Below are 23879 nucleotides of genomic sequence, written 5' to 3'. Positions count from 1 at the left end.
GTTAAACTGGAGCCTCTGTGTAGCCTTTGCGTAGAATTGTTTCACTCCTACGCAGTTCCTGCATCACCCCTGTTGGGTATCACGTTGCTCCTTCTCTGTACCCTCTGTTGGATGAAAAATCCAAATCCCTTCCTCCCTATCTCACATCCTGACTCTCAGCTACTGAAACTCGATTTCTTCAGCAAGAATTTGATTTCCCTCTAAGGCCTGTGTTGTCATTGCGTCAGCTCTGCGTGGGATAGTGTCTTCCTTTCTCTAGACGTCGTTCTTCCCTCTCTCTGCCTTGTACTCTCCAACCCAGGAAAACTTCCTTCTTCCAGATACTCACTGCCCCTCTCTGCAAGAAATCTCCTCGATCAAAATTTCCTCTTGAGAACTTCTCACTTCAAAAATTCGATCTCTTGATCCCTCAGTGTGTTTTCCAAATGACCCTCATGCTCCCTTAAATAATCATCTCGTTGACATTCAGCAGCCCAAATTAAAAGCTAATTAATGGCTAAGATCGTTTTAGCTTGATCCTCATCTTCTGTTAGAAGTTACACCCACAATTAGATTAATACCCATTAATATTTTTAATTTCCTAATTTTAGACTTAGGGTCCCATTAAAAAATATTAATTATTTTAATAAAATCATTTCTGGGTGGAATTCCCTAAAACGCTTTATGGGTTCTTTAGAATACATGTTCCCAAGCCTCCCTGCAAAATTTGAGGCCTAGAGCACATCTGATGCTACCCCAAATCAACAAACTGCAAATGGAGAAATTATTTGATCTACATGATGTGTTGCACACACAAAAGGTATGCATGGCATCTTTATATTTAAAACAAAATCAGTTTGTGTGGTATCCATGACTTTTTTCTCGTAAATAAATTGTCACTTGGACAATTTTTATGGAAGAATTGGTAGCACATTATAAGGATACAAAGAGCATACCTTCTTTAGCCAATTGATAAATCTTTAAAAAAAGGGTTTAATGGTGGAGCACATTGAGGACTTCCAAAGGTTTAATATCAAGGTAAATGATATTCTGGAGGAGCATAGGATTGATGTCTTCATAGGGACTTTAGAGGATAACATCCAGCATGAGGTTCAACTTTGGGAAACTAATTCATTAGAGAAGGCATTCAAGGTGGCAAGAAAAGTTGAAAGAAAAATTATGGCAACAAGGAATTCTACCACTCACAACTATAAAGATGGAAGTGTTTCTACTCCTAGCCTCCCACAACCTACAAGGTTTAAACCACAACAACTGGAGGAAAAAAGAGAAAAAGGTATTTGTTACAGTTGTGATAGAAAATACACTAAGGGTCATAAGTGTGATGAGAATAGATTATTTTACATAAATTGTGAAGAGGAGGAGGAAAAGGAACAAGAAACATGAAAGAAAGAGGATATACACCAGGAAACAACCCCAGAGAAAGAAGAAATGAATCCAACCATATCTTTTAATGCATTGGCAAGAATTATCACTCCTCAAACTCTCAAGATAGAAGGATATATAAATATAAAAAAAGGTAATAGTATTGATTGATTTTGGTAGTACCCATAATTTTGTTCAGTGTAAGATAGCCAAGGAATTGAATTGCTTTCTATATCTAGCACCAGAGTGTCAAGTGATGGTTGCAAATGGAGGAACTATAAATTTCTCCGGGAAGTGCCATAATATCAATCTAATCATGGGGGAATATGTATTGAATATACCAATTCTTTCCATTCCAATGGGTGGACTGTTGATGTTGTATTAGGAGTCCAGTGGCTACAATCTTTGGGGATGATAGATTTTAATTTTCAATAAATTTTCTGGGAAGGAAAGGAAAATGAATTAAGGGGAATTTCAGGGAAACCAAGGAAGATAGTCAGGTCTAATGTCATGAAAAAGCTTTTGAAGAAATAACAGCAATGCATAATTTCACAATTATGTTCACTAGATGTTCAAATATCGAAATCATCTATTTCTCCAGATCTCCAAATAATCTTGGACAATCGTTCCAAGGTATTTGAGACTCCCAAAGGCCTCCCACTTATTTGTGATAATGATCATACTATTCACTTGATTCCAAGAAGTGTTCCTTCAAACATCATACCTTATAGATATCCCTATGCCCAAAAAAGTGAAATTGAATGTATGGTTGAAAAAAATGCTAGAGGTGTGTATAATTCAACCTAGCCAAAGTTCTTTCTCTGCTCCAGTAGTATTGGTACATAAGAAGGATAGATCATGGCGTATGTGTTTGGATTATATGGAGCTCAACAAGCTCACTATTAAAGATAAATTTATTATTCATGTCATTGACGAATTGTTGGATGAATTACATGGAGCAATTTACTTCACCAAGCTAGATCTTCATTCAGTATAGAATAAAATTAGAATAAATACTAAAGACATTCTGAAAACAACATTCAAAACTCATGAAGGTCATTATGAATTTTTGGTCATGCCTTTTGGCCTTACTAATGCACCTTCCACATTTCAAGGTTTGATGAATTCCATTTCCAAACCCTTCCTTATAAAATTTGTGTTAGTATTTTTTGATGATATACTAATCTACAACAAGTGTTGGAAGGATCATGTTCAACATGTTGACAGGGTGCTCAAACTATTGGAGGAGAAACAATTGTATGCAAAAACCTCCAAATGTTTCTTCGAGATACAAGAGGTGGAAAATTTGGGTCATGTTGTATACAACCATAAAGCATATTTGAGGATTTCTCAGGTTGACATGGTATTATTGCAAGTTTGTTAAGAATTATGGGAAAATAAAAGCACTTCTAACAACATTACTAAAGAAAGATGCATTTTTTTTAGACTCCATAAGTAACTAATTCCTTTGAACATCTTGAAGAGGAAATGTGCCAAGCTCTGGTTTTAGCTACACTCGACTTCAAAAAAACCTTTATGGTGGAATGTGATGCCTAAGGAAATGGAATTAGTGTTGTTTTAATGCAAGAAGGAAGACCCAATGCGTTTGAAAGTCGTCCAATCAAGGGAAAATATTTACACAAACTTATTTATGAGAAGGAAATGTTGGAAATACTACATGCCCTGAAGAAATGGTGCCCTTACCTCATGGGAAGACACTTCGAGGTAAAAAAATATCATGATAGTCTTAAATAATTTTTGGGACAAATATTATCTTCAAAAGAGCGGTAAAAATGGGTCACTAAGATGTTGGGTTATGACTTTGAAATCATCAACAGAAAATGGAAACAAATTGTTGTCGCAAATACACTCTCAAGAAGGGATGAAGATGTGGAATAATTGCTCTATGCCATTTCTATTATCCAACCTGATTGGATAATTGAAGCAAGGGAGGAATGGAAGAATGACGAAGAGGTGTAGACACTCATTCAAAGTTGCAACAAGATCACAGTACATCTGATACGCTTATCTGGAAAAATGACTCATTATGATACAAAGATCACTTATGTCTATGTAATAATTCCAAACTCAAACAAAAGATTCTTTTAAAATTACATGCCTCTTCTTTAGGAGGGCACTTAGGATTTTTAAAAAGTTACCACAAGGTCAAGAAGGAATTTTTATGGGATGGACTTAAATTTGATATTCAAAAGTTTGTGGAAGAATGTTTGCTTTGCCAACAAAATAAAGTTGAGATAATTAATACCTCAAGTTTGTTACAAATTTATCCATTCCAAGTCAGTGTCGGGAGGAGGTATCAATGGATTTTATCGTAGGTTTGCCCAAGTCTGAATGAAACAGTTTCATCATGGTGGTAGTTGATAGACTTACCAAGTATGCACACTTTTGTGTATTATCTCATTCTTTTAACTCCAGTAAAATCACTACTGCATTTATGGAAACAATTCAAAAGTTACATGGAAACCAAAAGATTATTGAAAGTGACAGACATACCATTTTCACTGGAATTTTTTGGATGGAATTATTTTCTTGTTTGGGTACTCAATTAGCTCATAGCTCATCTTATCATCCTTAATCTGATGGGAAAACTGAGATTGTTCAAGGTTCAAGCGGTGGAAGATCACATTGAGCATCAATAACAAGTTCTTCGACTCTTAAAGGATAACCTCACTCTGACAAAATCAAATGAAACAATAGGCAGATCAACATCACAATGAAAGAATTTTTGATGTAGGCGACTGGGTATTTTTACGACTACAACCCTACAACAAAATGTCTCTCAAAAAAACTAAAAAGGATAATAAATTATCACCCAAGTATTATGGTTCTTACAAGGTGTTTCAAAATATTAGTACTATGGCATACAAATTGGAGTTTCCTACATCTTCCCAAGTACACCCAGTTTTCCATGTTTCATGCTTAAAGAAGGTTATTGATGACAAGCTCCTAGTTCAAATAATATTTCTAGAACTTGACGAGGAAGGGAAAGTCATATTGGAGTCTGAAGAAGTCACAACAACAACAACCCAACAACTAAAAAATCGATCAATTTCAAATTATCTCTTTAAGTGGATGAACTTACCTGTTGAATATTCCATATGGGAGGATGAGAATTTTATACATAAGTATCTAGAATTACTCAAGCATTGAGGACAACACTATTTTTGAAGGAGAGGGGCATGTTAGATCCTATAATACTAGTGTAGCCCCCTTATTGTTATTTTTATTGTAGCCCCCTTATTGTTGTTGTTGTGCCCATGTAGCCCTCATATTATTATTATTGTGCCCCCATAAAAACCCATTATTGTTATTTTTATGCCCTTAAATTATTATTGTTATGTAGGATTTGATTATATTGTGACCCTTTAGACTCCTATGTATACCAAGGAGGTCTTTTCATTTAAATAATCCAAGAATTATTCATTTATGTGATGTAAAGGAGGTTTCACCCTCAAAGAGGATAATTTTCAATTCATTGATCTATCTTTTCTTATATTTTGTGATCTGGTTGCATAACAGAAAATTTGTTCATAAGGATTTGAAAAGTAGAAGCATTTGCTAACCTAAAATGCATGACCAACTTAAATCTTAGTGTCCTTCATGTGTTCTAAAAATTATTTTCGGAACACCTTATTTTCTTAATATTTTTTGGTGGTATCCTAATTTAAGAGCAAGCTTTGTATATTAAGGAACTCCATGAAGTTTATCTAATAACTCATAAATATTTTGGATGGGGAGTTTATCCTTAATGGAGCTTTTGTTTAGATATCTATAATCATGACACAACCACCAATAATTATCTTTTTTACTCAACATTACTATTAGAGATAGAAATGAACTCCTATTGGGTTGAAGAATACTTGAATCTTGAATGTCTTGTACCATTTTCTCAATCTCCTCCTTTTGTTGATGAGGAGATATATAGTGTTTTTTTATAAGAGTACTTCAAGGTATTAGTTTGATTTGATGTCATGATATCTATAAGGAGGTAGCCATTTAGAAATTTCTTAGAAGACCTTATAATTCATTTCCAATGTGCATTTTAATCCTCTATAATATTTTCATTTTTTTACTTAACTTCCAAAGAAAAAAATTTAACCACAACTCCCTTATTTCCCTTTTCTAGTATATTTACATTCTATGAGAGTTGATGACTTGATAAGGTCTAGATTTTAACCTTTTCAGTTTGTATTGAATTCCTTCCAAGTAAAATATCATGAATAATTCATTATAGTTTGTATAATTTGTACCTAATGTTCTCAACCATTAGATCCATAGAAAAACAGCTACACCTCCAATGGGAATGGCATGCAATTGGACTTCTAAGTTATATTCTTCCACACTTAGTTTAATGTTGTGGCATTTTTCAATATAATCAATACCCCCTCCATTAGCAACCAAAACTTGAAAATTTGTCACTGGATATACAAAATAATTGAGGTGCTTTATTAATCTTTTATCAATGAAGTTATGGGTATTACTGAAGTAAATAATCATTATGACCTTTTTCTTCTTAATGTAACCTATAATCTTTAAGGTTTGAGGTGTTGACAAACCTGCCAATTCATGAACATATATTTCACACTTGTTTAACTCAATGTTATGCACAACTTCAACCTATATTTCTTTCTCTTATAAGTTAACAAGCTCTTCCTCATTTCTTTGTGTATATGCCTCCATTTCCTCTTCATCATTATTTTCCAAGGTGAAAATTTTGTTACTTGAAATATATGCCCTTTTGACCATTTGTTTTTGCAACCAAAGCATAATCATTTTACTCTTCTTACTTCCATTTCCTTTTATTACAGTCAAGTAGGTTGAGACAGGGTTGTCATATGAACTTTAAAATGATATTTTCTTCTTGAATATGCTCCAAATGGTAGACTCATGTGTAGCCTTATTATGGGCTTGATTATAATGAGAAAATTGCTTACCTTTCATAACATTTTCAGGACGCTTTAGCGAAAAATCATAGTTAATGTATTTTTTTAATCCACCCATGTAGTATTCCAACAAGTTTTCATCACTTATTTTATCCACCCTTCTGACCAATACTTGAAATTATGAATTATAATATTCAATATCACCTAACTATTCTATTCTTATCAATTGAATGAATTAGTATTGTTCCCAAACTTTTTGATATTGTGCTTCTAAGTCTCTTGTAAATAAACCCCATGTATGATGACAATAATCGGGCTTTCTTTAACTACACATTGATACCATTGATACCATTCATAGGCTTATCATCCATAATATTATGCAATTCAAAATATCTTTGTATTTATTCATTAAGATAAAGACCTTTGTTTCGTTAAACTTATTTAATTTAAACTTGGGAAAGTTCCCTCCCTTTGGAAACCATCCATAAGTAACTCCATAATTGGATATAAATCCCATTAACAATTCTTATTATTGGAAAGTTATTTAAATTGAGCACTACCTTTATTTTCATTGGTCCCTTCAGTCATGTTATCAATTTTAGGTATCCTCCCATATAAGCATTGTATGATCATATTTAGGGAGAATTTCAATGATTCTTTATTCCATCCATCATTTTTTCTAATTGCTTTGAATTTTCATCCTTCTTTCCATCTATTCCTTATTTCATCCGTCTTATTTTCCATATTTCATTCCATTTATCTTTGTATTAATAAAACTATTCCTTTTCACTATCCTATCATTCAATTAGTTGACTTCATTGTCCAATTTGGATAGTTGGTTTTGTATCTCTTCATTTTTTTCCTGAGCAATGGAAGAGCTTTCTAGTGGTTTAATTGGAGAGGTAATTTTTTGATATTTCTTTAGAGCCATAGGGAAATGTTATTAGGTCATAAGGACAAGGGAGTTGTAGGTTCTACAACTATCTAATATATGTGTGGGTTCCATTTGTATAACTTGGCCCAATATCTCTGGGCACTAAATAAGGAGGCCCAATTGCGCCCTTAGTCATACTACCCAACTACCCAAGTACTAGAGAGTGGTCTCTTGGATTTCCATTCTCCATGTACTATAGCAACAATATGGCCAAATAATTTATTTAAAGATGGTTTTAGGTACACCTAGGGAACTTCCTATATACCTAAAGGTACATGTAAGTGATATTTTGTATATAGGTACTATCTAATGTGGTACTGCTTGAAGGGGTGCCAAAATGGGTTATAGAGGTTTCCAAGAAGGTGAAACCATGTGTATTTCCTACATGTATTCTTCCCCTACTAAAATTTTACATACTAAACAACATATTACTATGTTATTTAGAGATAGTGTAACACGTCTCCAGAGAAAATTATAAAATACAAAATGAGCTTTGCCAACACTAGAAAAAACTCTTAAATTCACCAAAACTTCCACATTATATATCTCATAAAACATAATGAGCCAAAATTTAAAAACTTTTTCACATGTCATTCTCTATGTCTCTTTAGAATTATGAAAATTTTAGAGTCTAAAAATTTACCAAAAAATCTTTATAGAGAAAATTCAAAGATGGCCCTTTAAAATTGATTTCAAGATTAGTTTCAAACTCTATGTTCCATAGACTATATCTATGATATTATAAATAACTTAAATCTAAAAAAAATCTCACCTATAATATGATATTCCTCTTCAGTCTCCCCAAAATTCACTATCTAAAACCTCATAGAAAAGAAGTTATAGTAAAAAGAAAAGGATTACATGTTTGAGATTAATTTCAAGAATATTCAAAAAAATTAGCTTCAACAGGCTATATCTCTGAAATAATAATTAGAACTTAAGTTTTTTACCACATGTACTTAGTCTTCAAAAAAAAATTCTCTTTGACACTTCCCAGAAAATAGTGAAGATAAAATGATGACTCATTTCAGACTAATATCGAGATTAATCACAAGCATTAACTTGCATAGGCTATATCCAAAAAAATTTACTAAAATAGAACTTGAAATTTTGTCACAAGTACTTCACTATTTCACCTTAGTATTATAAAAGTTTTGTTGTATGAAACTTCTAGAGAAAATGTTATAGCAAAAAGATATCTTTCTTGAGGAGAGAAACCCTAGGATAATATGCTCCAATACCAAAGCTTATGCTCCAAGTGCCCTGAAAATTTAAAAAAAGTAAATAAATATCATCCACTTCAAGGGAGATATTTGTTTTACAATCAATCCAATGTATAAGACAAAAATGATGATTCTAAGACTAGGTCTCTTGGTGTGTGTGTGTGTGTGAGAGAGAGAGAGAGGGTACAATTATGATGAGAGGGTAAAAATGAAAGTTTCTATTGACCCACTAATATAGCAAAAATAAACTAATAATGAATATTATAGAATTAACATAGGTGCCCTAAGTTCTTAACATTTTTTTCTTCGTAGAAGATATAGAACAAGAAAATATAACACACAAAAACGTCCCCCCTATCATCTTCACTAGCATCAGAAAGTGTACAAGATAATATCCTTCTATCTTTTCCACATCAAGTAATCCAACTAAACTAAGGCTTTCAAATTCCACAAAACCTTATCAAGAGTAAGTGCTTCTTTACTCCTCTAATGTTTCTCCAAAACTATAGCTTATATTGAATTTTTAGGAAAACCCGTGTTTTGATGATTAGAAATAAATGAGGTTTTCCACCTTTGTACAAAATCCCCATATTTATTTTAAATTTGAACCCAAAAAATAGCCCTATGCAAAGTACAATTCATAATTACAAGTACAACAATGTTGATTGAAAATCATACATGCATACAAGGTTTTTCTCATATTGCTTGGGTTGCTCTTTTATCTCTTTTAAAATTGAGTAATTGATGTTGAAAGCCAAATGAAGAAGAAAAAACTATTTTTAAAGATCCAATTGAAGAAGAGATGCTTCAAGGGAAATATGCATCCTGGTTTAGATTTGCGGGCTTTCTTTAGATTGCAACTTTGAATCTTTTCCGTCCTAAAGCTTGAAATGCCATGTCTTATGGATTTACTATGCATCATTTCCATTCATGTTGCATCCTTTAAGTGTCATCATAAGTATTTTAGCATCTACATTAGTGTATTTGTGGCATCTCATTTGTGTCCTTAGATCATATTTATTGTCTCTTGAATGTCCTTGCAGTCATATTTTGCATCACAATTCCATCTTACTAGGGTATTAGGGTCTCCTTAGTGCCTTGCTAACATCTTCATAGCATCCTACATACATTATTTTTGTATTCTAGGTATCACATATGTGTCTTAAATATATTGTGTTATCATCCTAATTAAGTCATTTTAGCATCCTATGTGTTTCATCAATATCCTTGTTGCATCCTAATATAAAAACACACATTGGATTTGAGGAAACTCAATTATGCTTCTCTATTTTCTTTTGATGATCCCAAGAGAAGTTTGGTTAGTGTCTTAAAATAAGTCGAGGGCACAAGATGAAACTCACATTAAATGCAACAAATTCAATGAGCAGAAAAATATTCATATTTATTGGACGTTTGACAACATATTGCCATTAGGGGTAACATTTTTTCACTTTTTGCATGGTCCAAACTATTTTTTTGGCACAATTATGGACTAGGGTTTTACCCTTTGGGAGATAATGCAACAAATTTCCCATATGTGTCCCTGAATGGATTTAGGAATTGAGTTGCAACGTACCATAAAACTCTAACTATGATGGATGGGAGAACCTTCCATTACACTGGACTCCTAACATTGGATTAGGGCTAGGGCACTCATATCCCATGATTCCATTGCCTAGAAATTGTTTATTTGATGATATCACGGGCTAGGGTTTTTCTTAGTAAGGACTAATGCAATTTTTGCATAAAGGGGTCAATTTTGTAAAATATTGGCTCAAATTATTATGGGTAGCATGATCACATTAAACTTGGCCAAACATACTTTTTAGAGCTTATGAACTCATTTATACTACTTAGTTTGTTTTTTGTTCCCCTAAACCAAATTTACAATGTGTCCTTGAATGGATTTAGGAAGTGAGTTACAACATGTCACAAAAATGTAATCGTGACTCAGATGGGTGATTGTGTTATAATTTTGACATTCAATTATAGATAGGGGAACCCCTATCCTATGATTTCATTGACTATAAATTGTTTTATTCAATGATATCTAGAGCTAGGATTTTGCTTAATAATATGCAATTTTTGCACAAAAGGATAAATATTTACAAATTTATGTCAAAAAAAAAAATCCAATATTAAAAGTGAAACATTTCATATTTATGGATTCATTCCATTGTTAATTTATTTTATCATCATAGATCCATCTTAATCTCTCCAAATGCAAAGCTTTTTTTGAGTAAAAACTCAAGAAAATATTTGCCCCTTGATATTTGATTCCTCTCAATGCTTAGTAGATTGATAGTATATCAAGAGTTAACATGGATATATGCTCATAAGAAGCATTTACATTTATATAAATTTCATATCTCTATAGATAGAAATATTTTTATTTTTATTTTTATTAAAACCTTGATATTATGTGTATGTGAATTTTTATAAGCTTATTAATTGAATTTAAATAAGAGGTTTTGAAATATAATGGTTATGAATATCAGTCATTATTGTAATTTTTTTTTTCCTTTTTTTTAGAGTGGTCACCCTGGTCAACCAACTGAGCTAACCCTTGGGGCTTTAAAATTTGGACCATTTCTCAATTTGTGTGTGTCATCCTTGAGGAGGGGCCATGCTAATGTTCTCTGTATCGTTCCAATTTTATCGGATGTCTCCAAAGAGACGTCATTATTGTAATTCTATCCTCGAATATATATTAATTTATAGCTACTATTTAATTAAATTTATTAAGTTTTTATATGTTTATTAATTATATGTCCTGAAATATCATTATTACAAATATGAATTATTGTTTTCAAAGGCTTATTTCCAAAATTGTAATTCATAATGAGAAGAAAATATTTTTGAAGAAACTATGTTTACAATTGTTGAAACGTCTGATATTTCGGGTGAACCCTTCGCACATCATCAGGGCATGAAGCAAGAAAGATATGGATGAAGGGTGTTCACTCATGCTTTTGACCAATTGTAAACACACTTTCTCCATAAATGTTTTCTTCTCATTATGAATTATTATTATTTACATTTATTTTAATATGATATGCATAAGAATAAAAGAGATTTTAACTTTTTATCTTTTATTTATTTTTCTTGAAGTTGTATTTTAATAATAATAGGAAGAATCATTTCATTTTTCTTTGACATATTTTATAATTTTTTTAATTTAATATTTTTGAAGTTGTATTTTAATAATAATAGGAAGAATCAAGGCATTTTTCTTTGACCTATTTTTTAATTTTTTTAATTTAATCTTTTAATGTGACATGGACAAGCATATATCCATCTTAAGCATGGATCTAACATGAGCCAAGATGGATCAAATTTCTTAAGTGCAAACTTATTTAAAGTGCAAAAAAAAATCTCTTAACATTTATTTTCTATATATAATTATAAATGAAGTTGATATTCACATAAGTGGATCTATTTAGAGAATATTTTATTTTTATTTTAATAGGGACCAAGTTGAAGAGTGGCATACTTACACATTGTCTTCCTACTAGGTTGTAGAATGAGCCTCCCTGCTAAATAATGAAGTTGAATTCACATAAGTGGATCTATTTAGAGAATATTTTATTTTTATTTTTAATAGGGACAATGTCAACTCCAAGTTGAGGATGGGCATACTTACACATTGTCTTCACACTGGGTTGTAAAATGAGTCTCTAGGCTCAATACCGTTGATGCTATAGATAAATAGATGCATATATATGTAGATAGAAATATAACTTGGAGAAAAATATTATTATAAATATTTAATTTTTATATGTTTATTAATTAAATTTAAATATGAAACTATGGTGGTTATAAATATGAATTATCATTTTTGGGAAAAAAATGTCTTTAATAAAAACAAAATTACAATATAAAAAATTAAAGCGAATTGATTTATTATTTATTATTATTTTTAATTTATTTAACATTATGTTTTATTATTATTATTATTTTTAAATTTAATGTTTTAATTTACTGAGAGTATAACATTTCTCATAATAATAAATAGATATTTAAATGCTTACACTCATTTATGAACGTTATAAAATCTCTTTCATATTAAATCATAAAAAACTTCTCAACATAATCAAATAACTTAACCCTTTCTATATATATTAGAAATTCTAAATATATTAAGATTTTATCTAAATTAAATTAAATTGAATAGAATAAAATATAATATAATATATATATAAACCTTGCACGTTACTTTTCCTTTTAATCATTTCTTAACGAATGAATAAAAAAATCCTTTTAATGCAATTAATCTTCATCCACAAATAACCATGGACATGTTTGAGCTAATTACAGATCAAATAAAATGGACCTTTTAATACATTAATCTTCATCACAAATAGCCATGGACATGTTTGAGCTAATTATAATTAAATGTATACATACAAGTTGAGATGGTTTTGATGATTAAAAACATTACAGATTAAATAAAATGGATATAACCAATGTATACATACATGTTGGGATGGTTTTGATGCTTAAAAACATTCTCTATTTAAGATAACTGACTAATAAAAGTGATTTGATGCATTACACTTCTATTACTATATAGGTCACTTTAAACTACTTCCCAAATAGATGGAGTCTTTATACAGTTAGTTTATAAATAGAAAAATATGATATAATATAATATAATAATTATAAATAGAAAAATATAATATAATGCATATTTTATTTTTAATTTGTTTTTTAAGATGGAAAGTTTTTATATAATGAATTTATTAAAAAAAATAGAAAAATATAATATGATATAATAATTATAAATAGAAAAATATAATATAATATAATGCATATTTTATTTTTAATTTGTTTTTATTAAAAAATAGATATTATTATTATTATTGTGAATTAAGTGAATTTTTTTATTATTTTCTAAAAAAAGAGTATGTTGTATAAGATTGTTTATTAAATTAGATAGACTTGACTTGTCTAGCTTCAATTTGCAGGAAACCAAGTTTGTTGATCATATGGTTGCATCATAGCTAGTCCAAAAACCACTAAAAAAGAGACTAAAGACTGTAAAGAAAACCACTACTCATCTGAAGAATCAACTAGTGCGGGATCCTTAGTGCTTGTTCCGGGTTGATCTATGGGAGCTACGCAAAGAAAATTGCATTCTAATCTAACTATGCAAGCGTTCAGTTGTACTAGAAAATATTTCACCTACTACATATCCCTTTTGAGATCCCCCAAGACATCCTAAATCCCTGCTTTCCCTTGTTGTGGTGTAGCCAAAGAACTGGCCAACAACATTTTCATTTTCTAGTAAACCAATAGAGACTGTAAGAGAAATGTCCTCCTGCCTCTTGTATTACCTAGGTCCTGCAATAATTCAGCGAAGAGGTCATGATCCTCTGGTACCTCCATCATACCTACATTATTCTCTAACTGTTGAATCCTTGATCTAGTTGAGGTTGAGGTGGTGGAAGTATATTGGTGCCTGACCATATCAGTGTGTTCCTCAATGCATCCTCTACCCTAACCGCGGTTGGAGAGGTTTTCTCGACCCCCACCACAACCTATTCTAGCCCCTCTATAGCGATTAGTAGGAGTTTGAGCCATGATTTCTGGTTGTTCACACTGCCAATAAATTTTATGGGTGCTAATTCCCTTCTTAGAGAACGTTGAGATCAGAAGACCATGAAAGTTGGTAGGTACTTTGATGCAGAGGGCCCTTTTAGTGACGAACACAAACGGGTTTCTGCCTCCTATAATAAACACATGAACACATAAATTTTTCATCAAACATAACATGAAACTAGTGCATGCAAAATTCTAGACCCTCGGAGTATGCAAAGACCTCATCTTAACCCCCCAATGGACCATGTGTGGACCACCCAATGAACTCAGTGGACTCTGATATAAACCTTTGACTACAAATATAAAAAAGGGATGTATAAAGGGCCCAACTTGGCATTGTCTGTGCAGGCATCACCAAACCAAGATACCATAAAAATGAAGCAAGCATCATGCCAGTGACAGTACTCATAGTGCCAAAGAGCTCTGACCCATAAATATGCAAAGTTAACACCATAGATATCCAATCCCAACCCCCAAGAAATTGGACAGAGGTCCCCTAAACACCTAGACTCCATATCCAAACCCTCCATGGAAACCCAAGAACAAGAAGGTGCCCAAACCCAATATATATCAGACACAATTACAATGGAGACACATACATACCTACGACTCACTATAACTATGCAGCGAAGAAAAAAAACCAAAGTAATTGTAAAACCACTGAACCTTTTCATTGGAAAACACTACCATGTGATGAAGGGCATGAAGGGACTACCTACATACCCAAGGTGATGGATTTGGCACAAGTTCTCTATCTTGTAGTGTTGAATACTAGTCTCGGTCGTTCTTTGTCATCTCCCCTGCTGAGCACTTCCTCCCAAACCTACAGTTCTATACTCCAACCCAAGCAATGGCATTCTCTATTTACCCCGAGGTCGAATTTGTTTGAAGATCCTACTCTTCAGCCACCTCGCTAGGCTTAAAGCCTCATCGTCATTTCCCTTACATGCGTTTAATTGTTGCATGTTGTGGCCAGTACGATGGCTTCCACGCCACCCCACCACCATCCTCACACTAATTATGCCACCTGACATGCGCTCGGATCCCATCAAGCCCCTCTTGATACTTCCCACCCCAATTGGGGAATTTTTTTTTATATTATTAAGAAAGAAATGTTTTTATAAATATTTAAAATAATAAATAAGGAAAAAAAAATCTTATAATGAGTTAATTCCATGAAAAGTATAAATATTTAAAATAAGAAATAAGGAAAGGAAAAATCTTATAATGAGTCAATTTCATAAAAAGTATAAAAGAAAGTACACAACTTATTTATGCTGATTAATGTATTATTAAAATATTTAAACCATAAAAAATGTTTTGCTTTCTCTCACATATATATAGAAAGAGAAAGTTGATATTGATTATTTCTTTTTAAGATGCTATGTGTAATTCAAGTAGCAAAGGAAATATACACCTCCCTCTTATTGAAATGTTCAAAGCATCTATTAATAGAACATTGTTTTTTTCTTCCCATATATATATGAAGAAGAAAAAGATGAAATATTTAGGTTAATATGCACATTTTGATATTTTATTTATGGGTGATAATGAAATACTGTATTTTTTATTATATTTTTTTTAAATTACATGTCAACATAGAAGTTGTCACCTATGTGTTGATCATGGAAGAAATTATATATCTCCATCATAATTAAAAAAAAAATAACCATAATTTTTTTTTACCCTCAATTCTATATATATATATATATATACATACTTGGTCAACTCCACGTTAAGCACTAAAAAAGTTACACAACTCCTTAATGTCAAAAACACTTATCAATAAGGTGTGAAATACCTATCAGCAAAATAAGATTTTTTGATTTGTATATATCTAATCAAATATATGATAAACATCTTTGTTGCAATCTGTACAATAACTTTTTGACACTCTTTGAAGAGTACTTCTTTTCTTTCTTTTCGTTTTCACACCCTGGGAAAAACTTATCATAACTCAATTGTCAAACTAGTAGTGGGGACAATCATCACTGGTTGTTTCACGAATGTAAGCTCACCCATCGGTGTTATTCAAGAAAAACCATGTCACTTGGACCAATAAATCTTTGACCATTAACTTATTTCCTTAAATCCAAAAAAGATGAGCTCTTAACCATATTTTAGGACATATTCTAAATCCAAAAAATACTTCAATCAAATCAGAATTTTTTTACTTTTAATAAAAAAAAATTACTTTTATTTTTAATAATAAAAAATTTACTTTTATCTTATTTATATCTTATCAAATATATAATAAACATCATTTTGAATTTTGTATTATAACCTTTTTAATGCTTATAAAGAACTTTTTAAGAAAAAATTCACCTCTAATTACATATGTGTTATGCTTTAATTTTGTATTATAACCTTTTTAATGCTTATAAAGAACTTTTTAAGAAGTATTTATAAATAAACTAAGAAAAATTTAACCTTTTTAATGCTTATAAAGAACTTTTTAAGAAAAAATTCACCTCTAATTACATATGTGTTATGCTTTAATTTTGTATTATAACCTTTTTAATGCTTATAAAGAACTTTTTAAGAAGTATTTATAAATAAACTAAGAAAAATTTCACCTCTAGTTATAGTTATATATGCGTTATGCTTTAAATTTGTATAGAAATCTAAATAATTATATATTTTATTTATATTAAATTAAAATAAATAAAATTAAGCTTATGGGAGGAACTTAAATGATATAGTCATGTTAAAATATATGGTATAAATTTTGAGATTCAAAATTCAAATTATCTTTGAGTGAAATCAAAAAAAAATTAATTTAAAAAATATATATAAAAAATAAAAATTGATAAAAAAGCTCAATTAGATAAAACAATTAAAAAAATTGATAAAAACTCAATTAGATAAAAGAAAAAAATCTTAAAAATTAATGTAAAAATAAAAATAAAAATATATTTGATGAGATAAACTATAAACAATATGGATAAATGCACTTACACTATTTGACAAACAAAGCTTCTCGGGGTGTCCAATAAGCAAGATACTATGGCTCATCTGTATAGTTTAAAGAGTTTATAACATATTTGGTGAGATAATCTATAAACAGTATGGCAGGTGTTATGTGAATTTGTGAAATGGTATAACCAACCGTTTTGGGTAAATGCACTTACACTATTTGAAAAATACAGCTTATGGGCGTGTTCCTTAAAGCAAGATACTATGGCTCATCTGTACAGTTATAGAGAATAATATCCGTATCTCTATTTTCTATCTGAATCCCTACAACACACTGTAATCTAATTTTGAATACTGCAATGATACGCATTTGGCCATAAATGCATTCAATAATTCAGGTGGTGCACAAAAGAACGTAATCTGATAAGCATTAAAAACATTCTACAATGTATCCATACACAGACAGACGACGCATAATTTAGTCCTTTCGGTTCACAAACCCATAACTACGACATTAGAATCTGAATTTACTCTGGGAATAGAGATCTAGGAATTATAATCTCAGCAATATTTCTGTGCCATGGGTCAGAGAGATGAGTAGCCAGGTTCTCCAATGGTCCTGTTCCAGGGTTCGCTGAAGCTTGAACACAGAATCCAACGAATGCCAAAAGTGCAAGACGACCTAAAAGCATTTACAACACATATTAATGATGAGAATCATTCTGCATGTCAATGGCCACAGGTGTTATATCAAAGCAAGTCTCACATGGTCTTCGCCATCAAAATTAAATACATGTTCAGAAATCTTGCAAACCAAAATCATGCATGATTTGCTTCTCAGAATTGATCACATAAATCTGTTGAAGATGTAATGCTTTTTTTTAATTTTTTGGGATTGGTATGGAAAATTTTAGGAATTAATATTGGTAGGTTAATTTTGGTTTTCCAAAAAAATTAGTTGATTATCGAACATTTTACAATTTAGATTATAAAAATTCCCCCAAAATTTATAAATTTTAAAATAAATTTACATCTTCCAAATTTTCACCGGAAATTACTATATTTTTTTAAAGATAAATTCCAATCTCATTTATCTGTTTTATCACATTTTGTTTGCAAATATGTAATTTCATATGCAATCAGCCATGGTGTGAAGAATCTAAGCAAATCTTACAATGGGATCTTAATTCAGCTAGCAATGATTGCCTATTTTACTATGGTTGGAATATATAGTTCACTCAAAAATTAAACCCAGTGAATTTTCTTTTATGTCTAATTCAAATAAGGATGAGTGCTTACCATTTTTTATCTCTTTTACTTTGTATTCTTTGAACTTGACAGGGTCCTTTGAAAATCCAAGAGGATCAAATGCACCACCGGGATATTTTCTCTTCTCAGGATCTGGTTCCCCGTTTCTTTGGGACTCAACAAATGCAATTGCAAGAAACTCTACAGCAAGTACGATGGGAAGATATCCCCATGGCACAGGGACACCAAAATAGGTTGCTTGGCTGCCAGGTATTGCAGCCCACTTCTGAGCTTCAACCCAGTTGCCCAGTCCCAGTGCTTCAGGTATTAACATTCCTGGCTGCAACAATCAACAAAGAATTAGAAGAAAACCGTACATATAAAAGAGCAAAACCATAAATTCATTTGATTGACATCAACAACACTGAGCAGACAAGTAATTAATTTATAGGGATGACATGCAATGAATGGGTTGGATTAAAATCCTAGCGACCCAATATGTAAGGATAATAAGTTTTTATGTTTTTCCTTTGAAACCTGTCTACTGATTAGTGGCCTCCATGCCCTGGGAGGTCCACGAATTAGTATTGTGAACTTTGCATTATCCAAATCGCCTTCTCTATGAAAATGAATCTGAGCTTCACTGGGAGACTCTGGACTATATAAACATCAAATGAGCTATACAATGCTTTGAAATGCAGGGAATAACCAGAACATTGCAAATAAAATAATTTAGGGAAATTACCAATTAACAGAGCCCTTTTCATTAATTAAAATTTCATCTAGGGGGCTGCTCTTTGACTAAGCTACCCGGTCTTTCTATACCAAGCACTGGTTCAACTCATGGTGCCGATTGCTACCTCCAATAATTCAATACATGCATAATCCCTTTTAAAATCAAACACTTTTTTATTAATTCCAGCTTGAGTGAACAGATTGCTCTATAATTAAGGTACATGACTTTTTCAAACTAAGCACTGGTTCAACTTAGTGTGTGGATTGCTACCTCCAACAATTCAATGCACATATAATCTCTATTCAGAAATAAAAATAAACCACACCAAGAATAAAATTATGATTTAAAAAAAAAAAAAAAAAAAAAATAACGAGTTACGTAACTCTGCCATAAGCTACATGCCCTTTTCATACTAAGTAGTGTTTCTTATTCACCTGAATTGCTACCTCCAATGATGCAGAGCATTCCTGAGTAGTTTGCAACCCCCACATCACTTTAAAACCCCAAAAAAATAGTTTTTACCATTTTCTTGAATTTCAACAGTAAGTATTTAACAACTAAGTGGTAAAAAGGCAGAGACCCATAAATTTAGGAGAGGAGATGGTTCGTTAGATTCTACATAATAATTAATAATTAATGTGAGTAGATTCAGTAGACATAGTCAATCATGGTCATTCATAATTAACTAATAATGATGTGATGTAGATCTAGTTGACATGATAATTTATCATCCGCAAATTTAATAATTTATGATCATAAATTCTATGAGATTCAAAGGAAAAAAAATGTTTAAATTCGTTTGGAAACAACTTTGAATAGCTCAACAATTCACAGCTAGGGATAGTCCAGGAGGAAGGTGATTTGGGGTAGCCTGAGAGGACCAAGATAGGGTAGCAAAGGAAATGGGGTTGCATATCCAAGAAAAACTGAGGACTAGCTGTAGTTGAAATGGAAGGCTCTAGGGCTGTGGAAAAAGAGATGGAGTAAATCTGAATAGACTCAGGCTGCATGCCAGCCAATGACATTCCCGAGATTGTGACATAACAAACAGAGTAACTTTAATGCGGTTTCTGGTTTTATTGAAGTTTAATGATAGTATTGTATTATATTATGCTTCCTTGAAAATTTTGTTGCTTAAATAGTTTATTAGTATTCACTCTAAAATAAGCAGCATTGAGCATGTAGCTGGGCCATCCAATGCATATCTCAGTGTTCACCAGAAACACTTTTCCAACTTTTCCCACATAGTACAAACCCCTCTAAACAGCCTCTATTCACACCGTGAATAAATTTATTCTTTTAACTTGGGCTAGTTGTGATGGATTAAGACTTGTCTCCATAATATCTTAAAGAAGGCTATAACTTAATATTAACCTTTACTTCTATGTGGCTCCATGACTATGTCAAGGTACAGGAACAGACCATAAGAACGAAACCTGGAACCTGGTCAACTGCATATTAAAAGCAGAGGCTAAAGTCATATCTAATTTCGCTAATTCTTCCAGTGAAAACTTTATGAATATGAGAGGAAACTGACATTATCAACTGAGATGCATAAGACAGCAAAACCACACATGATCTACAGAGAAACAATACAGAAGCCAAAATTTTATTACGCAAACACTATACTTACAACTGCAAGCATTGCCCATCTGCAATGAATCAGCTCGGACTCCTTATAGCGTTCCAGATTCTCAGGTATGACTCCCAAACGCAGTGGATCAAATCCAAAATCTCTGCAAATATACAGCACGCTGTTAAAGCTGGAAACCCATCTGATAATAATAATTCAAAAACCAAACTCATCTCAGTTTCATAATAAGAAATAGAAGTGGCAGCTCCATGGACAGTTCAATTGGTAAGGTCATGAAAATGAAGCATTATATATTAAGAGATTTGAGATAAAGGTATAAACAGGTATTTAGGGGTTACTGTGGTGGTAATCTGAGTGGAGAGATTTGAGGGAGTTCAAAAAAAAATTTACTTTTTGAAGTTAAAATTTTTTGAAATTCAAATCCTCCATTCACATGTTTCTGCCAAAAAAACATATCTATACACCTAAAGATTATAGTGATAACTGTAATAATCACCTCAGTACTAAACAGATCCAGTTGCCTAGAAATGGAAGAAATATAAGTGGCACTAAAAATTCATTGATCACATACCCAGGGGCTGATCCATCGAGATGAGGGGGGCGCGGCTGGCCAGGCATCCATTCGGCAGACATGCTCACTCTGCTGCCATTGCTGACGCCCAACGAAAGGCTGCTAGTTGGTGAGAAAAATCGGGACTTTGCTGACGAAAATGCCCCTGCAAATGCAACTGGCGCTACAGCGGGCGAACATCCCACGGCGGTCGCCATGTTTTCCAAAGCTAGATTAGCTAATCTCCAAGATTATGGTGCCTGGGTGTCAAGAAAATTGTATAGATAGACTGATATGCGCTTAGACATGAAGAAAACTGTTTAGATTAGATAGACTATATCTAGAGCAAGCTCCTCATTGGATGAGGGGGTGCCTGCTCGAATACCATTGATACACGTGGAGGGAGTCCGTGTGTTATCTGCAAGAACGCTAAATGCTGCGATAGGAACCTGCGTGGTCCGAAGCAATATTCGCCACCAAATTGAAAGAGAAAGTTGTGGCCGAGAATGCCTTTCCTTCTCCAGATGGATTTACGCCTGTTTTGTGTTCACTTGGCAAATGATTTCAATTAATGCCTTACCGATGATGTTGTAAGTGTGTATTTGTTCATGGAAATAGCTATTTTCAACCCTATAGCAATATAAATGTTATTTGACATGAGAGCTGAATAGTCATTGCCCTCTGAGTGACAGCCTATAGCAATATAAATGCTATTTGACATGAGAGCTGAATAGTCATTGCCCTCTGAGTGACAGCACGTGGAAAGAGTGGGCGACCGTGGAGAGGGCACTCCATGGCTATTTCCCTCGCATATCAGATAGCATTTATATTGTTATAGGGTTGAAAATAAGAATCGCCTTTATTCATAAAGCAAGATGTTAGCAAAAGAAGATAAATTTAAATCACATGTACTTCAAATAAAATTACAAAATAAAAAGTAATTTATGGTTTTATAAAAAATATATATATATATATATATATTTATAATATTTTTTAATTTTAAATAATATTCATAAATGATCCTTTCACACCTGAGTAATGAAATTTTAACTTTAGCTTAATAAACTTTTCTGATACATTCAATCATCAGTGGATGGTGATAGAGATTCCTAGTAAAAAATAATTTAAATAAATTAACAAATTTATATAAATAATAAAATTTTAACTTTAAGCTAATAAAATATTTTAAATACATTCAAACATCATTAAATGATGATATAGATTCTTAGTGTATATATATTTTAAATTTTAATATAAAATAAATAGATCTTCATTTCAAACACCACTGGATGGTGATAGAAATTTTTAGTATATATATTAATACAAAATAAATAAGATCCTCTTGTCGTGAGAAAGGATCTTATCTTTTGAGAACAAATAGGAACCTCATTTCTTGTGGAAGGGTCTTATCTTTTTTAAAGTGACTTTTGACACAAAAGAAGTGGGATTTTTATTGCACGTGAAAGGATTTTGTTTTTTGAATTTAATATTTTAATAAGGGAGAGTGTCTTAGCACAATAAGATGTCATTATTTTTATTTGGTTTCAAATTTTATAGGAACATTTTTGGCTTATTATTAGTATATCTAGTTTATTTTTGTCAGATTACTCTAATGTGTTACCAATTCATCATGGTTAAAAAAAGAGAGTAAAGAAAAAATACTTTAAAATAATGTTTTTTTAATATTATTAATTGTGATTTATTAATTAAATAATATCATATTATTTTTAATATATTATTATTATTATTATTCTAAAGAAGAAAATAGTATATTTTTAAGAGGGATTACATACATATATTGTCATCTTGTCATGAGTGTTAGCACTTCAGTGTCAACACAAAAATATAACAATGTCAATATGTAGACTAAAGGAGAAATTTGTCTCCATGGACTCGCCCTCAACACCAACAGTGAATTCATAGTACCATGTTGTACCAATGTATCAACTCTTCTACATGTATTACTTTTTTTTCAGCCTCTTAAGCTGCAAAAAAATCACCTTCTACCTATCATATCTCTCCTTTTTTCCGGATATTAATTCACAACATTTTGATTTCTAATTTTCTGCAGAATGATCAATTTCTATTTATAATAGATAATTGTTCACAACATCGAAGCTAACAGGGGTAAGTATTGTTGTTGGCATTCATAATACTATACAAATACAAATACGTCCTAAGGATGGGCTATAGTTCCTGCTATTTGATGAACCTACAAACTGATGCACTCATTTTTTCAATCATCTGTATAAAATATGCATCACAATGCAAGGGTTTATTTCTATTATACTGTGTTTTAAAGAGGTGAGATATATACAATCCACACCTCTGCGTTTCGCAAATACTAGTAAATATCTTCGACCTAAGTAGTACACATTTGAGGGTCTGTGTGGTCTTTGTGTATGTATGTTCGCTTCGAACAACTTTGTGAATTGGAGTTTTCCCCCTGTTACCTCTGAAGGACCTTTGAAGGTACGCATGATGAACGACCAAGTTAATTATTAGACAGTAAAATGTTTCCAAAAAAAACTCTCCCAACTACCACTCTGTATTGGTCTACAACGTTAGATTGAGCGACCGTTAAACAATTAAAACATTTTGCACCGTCAGATCCACCTTTGAACTTTTAACCAAACCCTGTGTATTGGTCTACAACGTTGGATTGAGCGTTAAACAATTAAAACATTTTGCACCGTCGGATCCACCGTTGAACTTTTAACCAAATTCTTGGTTCACTCCAGTTTGTTTAACCGTCACAATTTGAGTGAAGTTGGAACAGTCGTGTCTAGAGTTTATCCTTGGGTACCCTAG

The 23879-nt window shown here is 31.9% G+C and overlaps 1 protein-coding gene and 1 non-coding gene across 2 annotated transcripts; both read right to left on the bottom strand.

The window, feature by feature from the left end:
- Positions 1-10998: 10998 nt before the first annotated feature.
- LOC149190528 (U6 spliceosomal RNA) lies at positions 10999-11101 on the bottom strand. The gene has a single exon (XR_016256662.1). It is a non-coding gene; the product is annotated as a U6 spliceosomal RNA (small nuclear RNA).
- A 6241-nt stretch (positions 11102-17342) lies between these two features.
- LOC149190527 (chlorophyll a-b binding protein 6, chloroplastic-like) lies at positions 17343-21380 on the bottom strand. The gene is made up of 4 exons (XM_089412206.1): positions 21090-21380; positions 20558-20660; positions 18240-18528; positions 17343-17622 (listed from the first exon to the last, which is right to left on the bottom strand). The coding sequence occupies exons 1-4, from the start codon at positions 21284-21286 to the stop codon at positions 17468-17470; spliced, it is 744 nt and encodes a 247-aa protein (XP_089268332.1). The 5' UTR covers positions 21287-21380; the 3' UTR covers positions 17343-17467.
- Between the last annotated feature and the right edge of the window lie 2499 nt (positions 21381-23879).

The sequence above is a fragment of the Pinus tabuliformis genome, chromosome 3_1, assembly GCF_031772625.1.
Source record: "Pinus tabuliformis cultivar Carrire ecotype Pingquan chromosome 3_1, CPIR1, whole genome shotgun sequence".
NCBI classification, from domain to species: Eukaryota; Viridiplantae; Streptophyta; class Pinopsida; order Pinales; family Pinaceae; genus Pinus; species Pinus tabuliformis.
This window is presented reverse-complemented; position numbering and strand designations above follow the sequence as displayed.

Coding starts and splice junctions, on each gene's coding strand:
- LOC149190527 (XM_089412206.1), bottom strand. CDS start 21,286: ATGGCGACCGCCGTGGGATGTTCGCCCGCTGTAGCGCCAGTTGCATTT. Junction 20,661..21,089: donor CTCGATGGATCAGCCCCTGG/GTATGTGATCAA, acceptor GTATATTTGCAG/AGATTTTGGATTTGATCCAC. Junction 18,529..20,557: donor GATGGGCAATGCTTGCAGTT/GTAAGTATAGTG, acceptor TGATTGTTGCAG/CCAGGAATGTTAATACCTGA.